The 12,619-nt window shown below is 41.9% G+C and overlaps 1 protein-coding gene across 6 annotated transcripts in view; it reads left to right on the top strand.

The window, feature by feature from the left end:
• Positions 1-12,619, top strand: part of SORT1 (sortilin 1) — a gene marked incomplete at its 3' end in the record, with an annotated part of 74,969 nt that overhangs the window by 44,701 nt on the left and 17,649 nt on the right. For 4 of the 6 annotated variants that reach the window (XM_079902432.1, XM_079902434.1, XM_079902436.1 and 1 more), the window contains 5 exons: positions 2,638-2,687; positions 3,575-3,705; positions 7,274-7,418; positions 8,282-8,437; positions 10,060-10,166. In XM_079902432.1, coding sequence (XP_079758558.1) covers positions 2,638-2,687; positions 3,575-3,705; positions 7,274-7,418; positions 8,282-8,437; positions 10,060-10,166 — 589 coding nt within the window. The remainder of the gene's footprint in view (positions 1-2,637; positions 2,688-3,574; positions 3,706-7,273; positions 7,419-8,281; positions 8,438-10,059; positions 10,167-12,619) is intronic. The other 2 variants (XM_079902435.1, XM_079902433.1) reach the window with 1 other exon arrangement.

Genomic DNA, 12,619 nt, shown 5'->3' with positions numbered 1-12,619 from the left:
CCTGCAAACGGTTGATTTTATGTAAATGGTGACATCAGTTGCAAGAGCATGAAGTACAGCGTTGATGTGGGGACTTACATACTTCTCTGCACACAGAGATCTCCTCTAGAGATCCATTTCAGTTATGTGGAATGTAGTGAGGCATCAGGAAGAAAGCTCAAAGAGCTTCCCGTCCGCCAGAGTCACACTGTCCGTGCACCAAAATCCATTCACTTCTCTCGGTGCCCCTCCCCAACCCCGGCTTACAGACGATGGAGGGAGGGAGGAGGCTCCTACATGGGAGTCACGTCACCTTTGTTCTAACCTGGATCGGCTGCTAGTCGAGGCTTAACCTCTCTGGGCTTTAGTTTGTTCCTTCTGTGAAAGGAGATTTGTTTGGGGAATTGGGGGGACGGTTGAGCAAGAATTATGAGCCTTCATACCTCCAAAACTCTGATTAGGCTCAGACCCTTGTTTAGAGCCTCTTTCTTCTTTCTCTTTGACTAATTTCAGCAAGTTTGTTGATCTGGTTTCCCAGTTGATAGCAGGTTGCTGCCAGAGGTGGGGCATGTTGAGTGTGAACAGCAAGCACAGGCCAGCCTGAGAGTCCACTGCCTGGGAGCCACATGGAGGCAGGAGAACTCTCAGAGTAGGCAGACAGAGAACGCAACGGGATGAAAGGATTTAGTGCTGTGTCAAGAGAGCACACAGGCCTCAGTAACTTCCAATAGGAACACTGTTACCGTTTCATATGGTTGACGTTGACGACGATGGTCCGTAATCCCAAGGAAGAGTTCACTATTTAATGTCCTCTACTTAGGGAGATAGGGAAATGTGTAATACAGACATTGCCAAGTATGTCTACCAAAATAAACTATTAAAAATGGTGCTTAAGTAAAGTGTCCTTTTTTAGAAAATGCTGGTTAAATTAGGTTTTTACAGCACCACTGTGGTACACGTGTCACATCTGCTTTAATTTTATGTATTTTAATTAATTGTGTTTATATCTTATATGGTCTTATCAGGAAGGAATTTTTAAACTAACAAAGTTAACAAATTATTTCGCTCCTGATAGACCTAAAATACGTAAGGTGTGTTCAAATAAGACTATAATAATTTTGATCATTAAAACTCACCTTTACATCTGTATATCAAATCAGCACAGTGTATGCTTTAAATATCTTACAATTTTATTTGTCAGTTATACCTCAGTAAAGATAAAGAAATAAATAGAAAACTCATCTTTAAAACTAAAAAGTTATTTTAAAGTGGTATTTTATTTTGTATCCTATACAAGATTTTTTACTTTTGTAACTTGTTTCTCTTCATGGTGTCTAAATATAAGATCTGGGCTGCTGGTAACTATTTACTCACCTTTTAGATCTTTGGTTTCTAGGAAGTTACAATCTAAAGTTCTGAAAGAACATGCTCAGACCCAGCACCCTTTTTTAATTGAGTTACAGTTGATTTACAATATTATATTAGTTTCAGGTGTATAACATAGTGATTCAAAATTTTTATAGATTATATTCCATTTATAGTTAAAAAACATTGGCTGTATTCTCTGTGCTGTACAACATATCCTTGTAGCTTATTTATTTCATACATAGTAGTTTGTGCCTCTTAATCTCCCACCCCTATCTTGCCCCTCCCCTCCTCTCTCTCCCCGTTGGTAACCACTAGTTTGTCCTCTGTGTCTGAGACCCAGCACCTTTTGCTGGTGCTAATCTATAAGTACTATCAAGGTCTGAATCTAGTTCCCTGGAAACTCTCTTTCCAAGTTAGAATTTAAATAATTCAACCTCTGACCTAGTTGTCTATTTGAGGTGAAAGAACTAAATTATTTAGTTCATGCAAAGCATTGAACTAGGTTCTAAGGGGAAACAACAAAGCATAAAACTTAGTACCTGCCCTGAAGAACTCAGTAGTGTAGTAGGAGAGATAAGACAAACACTGTGCAATTAAAATAGCCAAACAGGAGACAAAGGAGTGCCAAGTGGCTGACACAGAGTAGCACAGGGCTCTCGCACAGGGTTTCTCAACCACAGCACTAATGATGTTTGGACTGGACAGTTCTTTGTTGCGGGGGGGAAAGCCTGAGCATAGCAAGATGTTTAGCAGCATCCCTGGCCTTTCCCCACTAAACAGTTGTAACAATCCCCCTCCCCCAGTTGTGACAACCAAGAATGTCCCTTGGGAGCAAAATTGCCCCTGGTCGAGAACCACTGCTCTAGAAGTTTGCACCAAAGAAGGCTTCCAGTTAGAGTGACAGGGAACACTTCATGGAAGAGTTAGATTTTAACCTGGAGCCTGAAGGTTGTGAGGGTAAGATTTGGTCACACGAGAGAAAAGTGTTTTAAGAAGGAAATGATATGAGCAAATGCAAGAGGCAGGTTTGGAGAGTGTAAGGAGACCCGTTTGACCAGCTGGAAGAGTTCACATAAAGAAGTGGTGGCGTGTGGAAAACGCCTGGGGCCAGACTGTGGGAACCTTGATGTGAGGCTGTGAAAGAATCGGTGTACAGCATCCAAGGAGGCTGTTTCGGCTGGTACCCATAGGTGACCCTTATTAGACGTGCTTGGAACTAAGTGACTAAGGTTGGTGCAGTCTGTTAGCAGTCTTGAACCGTGTCTTTTCTCTGTCTTTGCCTCACTGTAGGGGATCAGAAAACACCATCTTCTTTACCACCTATGTGAATGGCTCCTGCAGTAAGTATATTTTAGTCCCAGAAAAGAGTGTCCTGGTGTCCATTCATGGTAGAATATTCTGGGTTGTAAGAGGTAGAAGCATCAAAGATGTTTCCATTCTCTTGTTATTTTGATAGCTAAAGATAGCTAGCTGTTAGTGATTTTTAAAATCTTGAAAGTACAAACAACCAAGTACTATACTCTGCCTCGATCAAATAAAAAATGAAGGCTATACACAGAGACAGTATACTTAATTTTAGCAGTGTATTTACATAAAGTAAATATGAGGCTACAAACAACAAATTGAAGTGCATAGTGATTTCTGCCAAAGAACATGGACTGTGTTTGTGTAGGTGGAAGCCGCTGGCTTTCCAATCAGCGGCACAGTTTCAAAGCTGAAAGCGTAATCTTTCATTTATTCATTCAGCGGACTCATTTCGTTTATCCATTCATTTGAGCACCTGCAGTAGTATGCTAAACACCATTCTCAGGACGGCGAGAACGAGACACCCAAGGCCTGCTCTTACGGAGCCTCAGTTCAAGTAGGGATGTTGGATGATCAACAGGAAAACCGAAACTCAAACAAGATAACTTAAAATACAATAAGATAATTGCAAACTGTGTTGTGAAGAAAGTAAAGCAGGATGCTGTGGTGTTTTTATGCAACACTGTACTGGAATTAAGTAAACTGTCTTTCTGTCCAATATAAAACCTCACATGTATAAAGATAAAACCCAACTGTGAATTTCCTGTGTCTCATTCTCTATCCTTTTATATTGTTACCTGATTAACATGCATAAGATTAAAAATTCTTTTGCTATAAAACTAAGAACAATTCTAAAACAATTGTTTTGAACTAGAGGCTCACAAGTAAGTGAAATTTTAATTAATATTTTGTCTTGTTTAAGAAGCTGACCTTGGGGCACTGGAATTACGGAGAACTTCAGACTTGGGAAAAAGCTTCAAAACCATTGGTGTGAAAATCTACTCATTTGGTCTTGGGGGACGTTTCCTTTTTGCCTCTGTGATGGCTGATAAGGTGGGTGTTTGCCTCTTCTCTGTGGGTTCTGATGTTTCTGTAAATATGCCTCAAATAGATAGCTTTGACGACATGTACTGATGGAGTTTCTTGCCTCTTGCAATATTTAATAAATTATGCCTCAAATAGGTAGCTTTCACTACAGGTACTGATGGAGTTACTTGCCCTTTGCATAGTTAATATCACCGTAAGATTTGGAGGTGGTTCTTTTTATAGAGGCTGATTGACTCTTCTGGGATCCTCTGTGCTTTGGCCTGTGTCACCAACTGAATTCTGGTATCTGTTTTGCGATATGTAGACCCAGTGTTTGGGCTTTACTCAGACATGGATTCTGATAAAAGCAATCTACTTGCCTTTATTATTCAATAAAGATAATGGAAATATGTAACATTAATTGAGTACCTGCTATATACTAGGTATATAGGTTCTGGGAATATAGCAGTGAACAAAACAGATAAATGTCCTGCTCTCAGAGTTTCTATTCAAGTAGGGAGATAGATACTAAACTGATCAATATGATATAATATCAGGTAATGATTAAAGCTGTGAAGAAACCTAAAGCAGAGTGAATACATAGAAAGAGGCGGGAATTGGAGCAGCGCTGTTTTATTTATTTGTTTGTTTGTTTATGTATTTATCTCGTTGCGTGGGATCTACACTGTGGTGCACAGGCTTCTCTCTAGTTGTGGCGTGCGGGCTCTAGTGCATGTGGGCTCTGTAGTTTGCAGCACACGGGCTCAGTAGTTGCGGCGCACAGGCTTAGTTGACCCGCCGCCTGTGGGATCTTAGTTCCCCGACCAGGGATCGAACCCGCATCCCCTGCATTGGAAGGTGGATTCTTAACCACTGGACCACCAGGGAAGTCGCGGAGCAGCACTGTTTTAGATAGGGTGGTTTGGATGGGCTCTCTGAGACCTGACTGAAGTGAGAGCACAGCCGCATGGACATCTAGGCTGAGGAATCAGTGAGTGCAAAGACCCTCAGGCTGGAGTACGCTTGGAATACTGAAGAAAAGTGAGAAGAGCAGCATGGCTGGAGCATAGGGAAGGGTGGTCCAGAGATGGGCAGCCAGTGGCCAGATCGCACAGGGCCTCTGTAGGTTGTGATTAAGACCTTGGCTTCCATTCTTCACGTGTTGCGAAGCTGTGAAAAGGTTGCCAGCAGGGGAATGGCGTAACTGGCTGTCTCTTCTGACAGAATAGGTGTGTGTAGAATAGCCTCATGGGGCAGGAATGGAAGCAGCAGGAGCAGCAGTGAGAGAGATGGTACGTTGGACCAGGCTGTTAACAGTGGATGAGGGGAGACATGGTAAGATTGTGGATATATTTTTAAATGTATCGCCAATAGTGTTTGCCGATGGATGAGATGCGGATTGTGAGAGAATAAGATGAACCAAGGATAACTTTAGAGTCTTTGGCTTGAGCAACTGGGTGAATGGTGGTGCCATTTACTGAGATGGCAAAGACTGCAGGAGAAGCAAGTGTGTGGGAAGAAAATCAAGAATTCAGCTTTGGATGCGAGATGCCTATTAGGTATCTAGGTGGAAATGTCAAGTAAACACTTGGGTATATGAATCTTCCAAAATTATATGGTGTAATCATATGGTATAATCTCATCTGGCCATGTGACTAGATGGTATCTTGTGGAGGAATGAGTCAGTCGAGAAGAGGTGGGAGGGCTGAGCACCTGGTGCCCTGAATCACCCCAGCAGGGAAAGGTTGGAAAGAGACTGTTCAAGTCAGCAAAGAGGACTTCGAGGGAGGGACCAGTGAGGTGGGGGAAACAAGACAGGTGATGTCATGAAAGCCAACTGAAAGAAATGTTTCAAGGAGGAAGAAGTGGTCAGCTGTGTTAAACCCAGCTGAAATGTGTAGTTAGATGAGTTCTGAGAATTATCCACTGGAGTTGGAAAAGTATAGGTTGTTGGTGACCTCGATGAAAGCAGTTTCCTTGGAGTACTGAAGTTAAAAGGCTGATTGGAGTGGGTTCAGAGAGAACTGGAGATGGGGAAGTAGACATAGTAACTACAGATCACGCCCTGGAGCACTTTCATAATAATCCTCCCCACAACCCTATAAGTTCATACTGTTATCTCGGTTTTTATTTGAGGAAATTGAGTAACTTGTCTAGGGTCACCCAGAGGTGGAACCCTGGTGGAAACCAGACTGTCTAATTCCAGAGGTAGTCGCCTATACACTGTACTGTTACAAAATTAAAATTCTGCTGTGTGCTTTTGAACTCTAGTTTCTACCTGTAACAGTGACAGTAAGATTCACAGTAAACATCTAAGATGTGAGTTACAAAAATAAGTTAAATGTACTTGTCACTGAAGAGTATTTAACATAAGGAGGCTCTGGGACTAATTCTTGTGCCCTGGCTAAACTGTGTCTAGAAGCTATTTTAAACTATTTATCAGACAGTATGTGTTAATTGCCTCCTCAACAGACTCCTTTTAACAGCTAAATACTCCCTAATCAGCTTCATTATATTAATTTCTGACTCTCCTTGGCCTCTTCCCAGGCTGGCATGTTCCCTCCATCATGGCTGTTCGGAGAGCCTTCCTTAAAGAGGAGACATGTCATGTATAGCTGATTCACTTTGTTATACAGCAGAAACGAACACACCATTGTAAAGCAATTATACTCCAATAAAGATGTTAAAAAAAAAAAAAAAAGAGGAGACATGTCACATTTTGACTTCCCTCATGATCTCCCAAGCCTGCGTTTCATCTCCATTTTCTAGACCCTTAATTATCTAATTCTTTGGATTATGCCAGGACTGTCTCAAAGGGACCAAACTTCTATGCAGCAGTCATCATTTTAAGAATTATCTGAGGGCTTCCCTGCTGGTGCAGTGGTTAAGAATCCGCCTGCCAATGCACGGGACACGGGTTCGAGCCCTTGTCCAGGAAGATCCCACATGCCACGGAGCAACTAAGCCCGTGAGCCACAACTACTGAGCCTGCGCTCTAGAGCCCGCAAGCCACAACTACTGAGCCTGCGTGCCACAACTACTGAAGTCCACGCACCTAGAGCCCGTGCTCCACAACAAGAGAAGCCGCTGCAGTGAGAAGCCTGCGCACCACAACGAAGAGTAGCCCCCGCTCACCGTAACTAAAGAAAGCCCGCGTGCAGCAACGAGGACCCAATGCAGCCAAAAATTAATTAATTAATCAATTAAAAAATAAAAAGAATTATCTGAGCAAGCATATGCGAATGGCTATAGAGCCAAACTAACGATGGTCCCGACAAACCCTAATCTCTATTGAAGGAAATTGGCGTGTCAGAAGTTGGGAGGTTAATATCTTAGGGGGCCACACCAGAATGAAGAAGCCAAAGAGGAAACCAGGATAACCTTACTTACAGTAGGATGGATTGTTCCAGTGCCTGGATCTTGCAAGAGGTTAGAAATAGCTTTGGTAATTGGTACTAGGACCTTTCATTTTTAAGAGTTGTACCCAGTGAGGAAATGGATAATGATACATATAATTAATAATGTATCTCTTCGTGTCACTGCACATGGCATCTTGGTAGAGAATTTAAAAGATAAATATTGGCATTTGTTCCAGGATACAACAAGAAGGATTCATGTGTCAACAGATCAAGGGGACACATGGAGCATGGCCCAGCTCCCCTCTGTGGGGCAGGAACAATTCTATTCTATTCTAGCAGCTAATGATGACATGGTGTTCATGCATGTAGACGAACCTGGAGGTAAGAGCTGTGCAGTGGCTCACCCTTGAAGCACAGAGATTTAAGCTCTGAACCCTATTTTAGTAGCTTTCCTTCTTACGTGTCAATTTTTCCTTTTACCCCTAGGAATTTATTACTGGCCTACTGAATACTGTGTCTTAGAGATGATATGTAGCCTCTGTTAAAAAGGCCACTTGCTTTGAGCCTCTAAGGCGGTTTGTATAGTATGTCCAGGTGTTCTAGAGCAGTGCTGCTCAAAGAATGGTCGGAGGACTGGTACTGATTTGCAATTCTTTATTACCAAATATGTATGGAAAGCAAGAGCGAGCATTTAGAAACTCTTACAGCCCTTTGACAAAGAAATTTTGTATCTGTTGACTCTAATAATAAAAAAAAAATTAAGGATTATATTTTTTCTTTCTTTTGTATTTCATTTTTCTAGTGATAAATTTTTGTTATATTTACAGAAGCATCAGTTTGTGACATAAGTGAAATCTTAAAATTGATCCTTCACCACAGTTTGAGAAGCATTATTTTAGAGTGTAAAGATTTTAAAAGATGTGTAAGATATGAAGCTAAATACAGTGCCTCTGCCACCAGAGTATAACTGAGAAGAGCTTTTCTGTAACATCTGATTAATTTATTCAACAAATTCAGCATCTGCTATATTTCAGGCACTAAGCTGGGTACTAGAATTAAAGATGGCCATGAAGATCTTGAGTATCAAACCTTGATTGACTCTCAGGTCTGCGTGTACATCATGAGGGGAGAGAGTTGGCTGATGTGTGCAGTCAGTCAGTCATGTGTCATGTGTATGACTAGACTATTGTTTTCTCTCTGTTCCCTCCCAAGACTTAGTGTTTTTGTTTGTTTGCCTATTCCAGATACCGGTTTTGGCACTATATTTACCTCGGACGATCGAGGCATTGTCTATTCCAAGTCCTTGGACCGACACCTCTACACAACCACAGGTGGCGAGACAGACTTTACAAACGTGACCTCCCTCCGTGGGGTCTACATGACAAGTGTGCTCTCAGAAGGTGGGTCTCGGCACAGCTCTCCTTCAGCTGAACATGTTGGGAGTGGAGGCTTTTGGGGAAACTGAGGATCCTATCCTCCCCAGTAATGTTGCTTGCCTAGTCAACAGGGCTATCCATGTAAATTCTGGCTCTCTATTTTAAATAAGTTATGGTAAATAGAACTAAGAAAGAGCAAAACAGCAGCAGGCAGAAAGAAAGATTTGGGGGGTTCTACATTGTTTATAAAAATAAGTCTTCTGTGTTGGGAGGTTCAGGCCTACAGGAAGGAGTTTAGACCACTTATGCTTTTCGCCTTGTGGAGGGCGGAGTGATAGCCAGCCGAGATTCCTCTTGGCGTTCTCTTCACTGGTTCTCAGACCTTCCCTTTACTGTGGCCCAGTTGCACAAGTAAACACATTACTCTAAAGTACAAAGATTTGTTTAGGTTTTGTTTATTTATGTATTCACTTTTTGGAAGGAGGTGGGGGATGTTTGTTTTCACTTTGTGAAGACCCTGCAAAGTCCAAGTGATACTGACACCCTAGTTCCTCCCTGACCTCACTTCTAGCTCCTCTCTGCTTTACTCACTCTCCTGTAGTCACTCCAGCCCTTTGCCAGTCCTTAAACACACCAGAATCACACACTCGTGGCTGAGAGATTTGCACTGACTGCTCTCTCTCTTTCCCCAGATATCTGCAAGGCTGACGCTTTCCTCCTCCCAGCCTTTGGTCGTGTTACTTTCTGATGAGACCTGCCCTGACTATCCTATTTTAAATGTCAGTCTGCCTGCCCCTACACACGTACACTCTCAGTCCCCCTCAAGCTGTGCAAGTCTTTTCCACAGCACTTATTTTCTAACGTACTATCTGATTTACCTATGTACAATGTCTAGTGTTTGTCTGCCTCACCCTACTAGAATATATATTTCACAAAGTTTTTTTTCCTGATTTGTTCACTGATATATTCCCAAAGCCTTACAGCAATTTTCACATAGTGGACAGGCAATAAAACATCTATTAAATAAATGAAATTTACCTTATTTGCTTTCTTTTTTGATTCTCCTTGAGAAACTCAAAGCATAATATCTTTGAATTTAAACCTGCAACAGTTTATATCATTAAGAATAGAGAATGGGGAAGACACATGAAGAAAAAAAAGGAAAAGGTAAAAGAGGGATAGGATATGGAGTGGCAGAGAGACAAAATTAGGAATTATTAACTGAGACTTATGCAGATACATTCAAATCTTGAGATTCACTGAAACAAGCCCCGTATCATGGCCTTGTCTGAGTCACGATTAGAATGCCTTCGCACTGTAGATTTTACCTCCAAGGCGAGCAAACAAGGAGGAAGAATAGATGTCAGCCTGTTAGTGCTGGTAAGGAGATAAAGGTATCTTTTTATAAGAGCATCAGTGTAGATGATTTCTGGGATCAGTTGGATCCTGTTCAGGTGGGAAGCCTCTTTCAAATATCATACTCACCAGCACTGAGCCATTTCACTGGATGTAACAAGCTTGTGGGACTCCAGAGTTCTAGCGGTGTTATGTAGTCTCTGTTAGGAGAGAGTTATGCAATGATAAACTGAATTTAATAGGGTGTGCTTCCAGTGTATCAGGCTTAATATCATCCTTTTCCTATTCAGATAATTCTATCCAGACTATGATCACTTTTGACCAAGGAGGAAGGTGGAAGCACCTGAGGAAGCCTGAGAACAGTGAATGCGATGCTACTGCAAAAAATAAGAACGAGGTTTGTTTTACTCCAACTGTCATATGTATTTGGAGCAAAGCAGCCATTCTGTTCTGCTCTTATTAGTGCTAGCCTTTTGAATAATGAAGTTTTGTACTTGATGAGGGTCTACAGATAAAGGTGGAAAATTTGGAAATGAGGGGTTGAAATTAACTAGGATGTAGGAATTAGGAACGGCAAAGAAAGACCAAAATATTATGGCTTATTTGTCTTTAACGAAAAACAAAATTGAAGGCTAACAATTTGTGTTGTACTAAACTGCTGAATGAAAACATAGTGGACAGATGGGCCGGTGATTAGTTAGGAGTCATGATGGCAGCTATGAAACTTCAGGAATTCTACAGAAAGCCATAGACCAGCCATTCATGAGCAGTGCAAAGCTGTACTGGCCAGAAACAAATGAAGGAGAACTTGGTGTCTCTTCCCCTCTGCCAAAGCTCCACGTGGCCGGTGGGTATGGGTGGTGACCCGGTGTGGCATGTGGAAGCAGGAGATGAGCCCTCTGAGGAGAGACCAAGAGCTAGAAATACAAACGCATTGCTCCAGGAGATCCCAGGTTTCATGATTGACAGGTCTTGACAGCCAAGAAAAAAAGGAAAAACAAACAAAAAACAAGCTTTATGTCTGACTTTTACAGAATTTGAGAGGAGCTTAGTGGAACCCTGGGAGTTTTCTTCAAAAGTGACAGTGTTGGTAATTCCAAGCTCTCCTCAGAGTACCTGTGGCTGATATGCACTCTGCTCTCCCAGCTGGGCTTTCTGGTACACCACCCCCGTCACACCCTCTCTCTTCTCTGTATTCATGAGTGCTGTGGAGTGTCTCTCCCTATCCTGCTCCCCTTTTTCCATCCCTCCGCCCTGGCCTTGCCCTGCACCTGCCGTTCTCACCTTAAGCCTGAGCAGGTACAGTGGCCTCTTTACTTACCTTGAAACCCTCACGCTGCTGTGTCTCTCCCTCCCCAACACTCTTTGTGGTTCCCCTTTGCCTGTGATCTAGCGAATGAAGGTCCCCTCCTCCCCTGTCAGGATATCTTCTGCCTTTTCACTGTCATTGCCCATTTTATCACTGGCACGCCCCTTGTAACTTCTGCTCCCGGAACACCCTGCATGTAGCTGCCTCTTGCCCACGTTATTCCTGGGGAAGTTGTACCTGTCTCCCCTACCCCCAGTTCATTAGGGTTAATGGAAATCCTAACCATCCTTAGTGCCCATCTTCAGTTAGAACTAATCATTGCTCTTCGTTTCATTAGCAGTTTGCTTGAAGCTTTTTTTTATTGCAGTAAAATATACATGGCATAATATTAACATTTTAACCAATTGAACCTCTTGTAAAGCACTGATTTTCATCCTGCTTTATACCTCAACTAGTTTCTGAGAAGTATTTCTTAAAGACAGGACTGGGTCTTATTCAAATCACCGCCACATCTTGTACAGCATCTGAAGTATGTCAGGCGTTCATCAAGTTTATTTGTGTGGAATCATACTTTAAATATTGATCAGAGGCTTTGGTGTAGTGCAGGAATAAAGTAAACTAAGACAGATTACACATGCGAAAATAATTGCATAGTTTTTTCCCAAATATACTAATGCATTTCAGAATCAAGAATATCCCACTGAGCCTATAACTCAATAACAAAAAAACAAATAACCCACATTAAAAATGGGCAAAGGACTTGAATAAACATTTCTCTAAAGAAAATATACAAATGGCCAGTAAGCACATGAAAAGATGCTCAATACCACCAATTATTAGGGAAATTATTAGGGAAATGCAAATCAAAACTTTTGATTTGCGAGAGATCACCTCAGATCCATTAGAATGGCTACTATCCAAAAAATAAAAAATAGTAAGTGTTGACTTGGATGTGGAGAAATTGGAACCCTTGTGCACTGCTGGTGGGAATGAAAATTGTGTAGCTGCTATGGAAAACAATATGAGGGTTCTTCAAAAAGTTAAGTGTAGAACTACCATATGATCCAGCAGCTCTACTTCTGGGTATATATCCCAAAGAATTGAAAGCAGTGTCTCAAGAGTTATTTGAACATGCATGTTTGTAAGCAGCATTATTCACAATAGCTGAAAGATGGAAGCAATCTAAGTGTCCATTGACAGATGAATGAATAAGCAAAATGTGGTGTATAAACACAATGGAATAATATTCGGTCTTATAAAGGCAGGGTATTCTGGCACATGCTGCACCATGGGTGGACTGGAAGGACGTTATGCCAAGTGAAATAAGCCAGTCGCAGAAGGACAAACACCGTATGGTTTCACTTCTATGAAGTACCTAGAGTAGTCAAACTTATAGAGACAGAAAGTAGCATAGTAGTTGCCAGCGTCGGGGGAAGCGGGGATGGGGAGTTACCGTTTAACAGGCACAGAGTTTCAGTTTTGCAGGACACAGAAGTTCCAGAGATGGATGGTGGTGATGGCTGCACAACAGTGTGAATGTA

The sequence above is a fragment of the Stenella coeruleoalba genome (genome assembly GCF_951394435.1).
Source record: "Stenella coeruleoalba genome assembly, chromosome: 1".
Classification (NCBI taxonomy): Eukaryota; Metazoa; Chordata; class Mammalia; order Artiodactyla; family Delphinidae; genus Stenella; species Stenella coeruleoalba.
The sequence above is the reverse complement of the archived record's forward strand: the minus strand, read 5'-3'. Positions and strand labels throughout refer to the sequence as shown.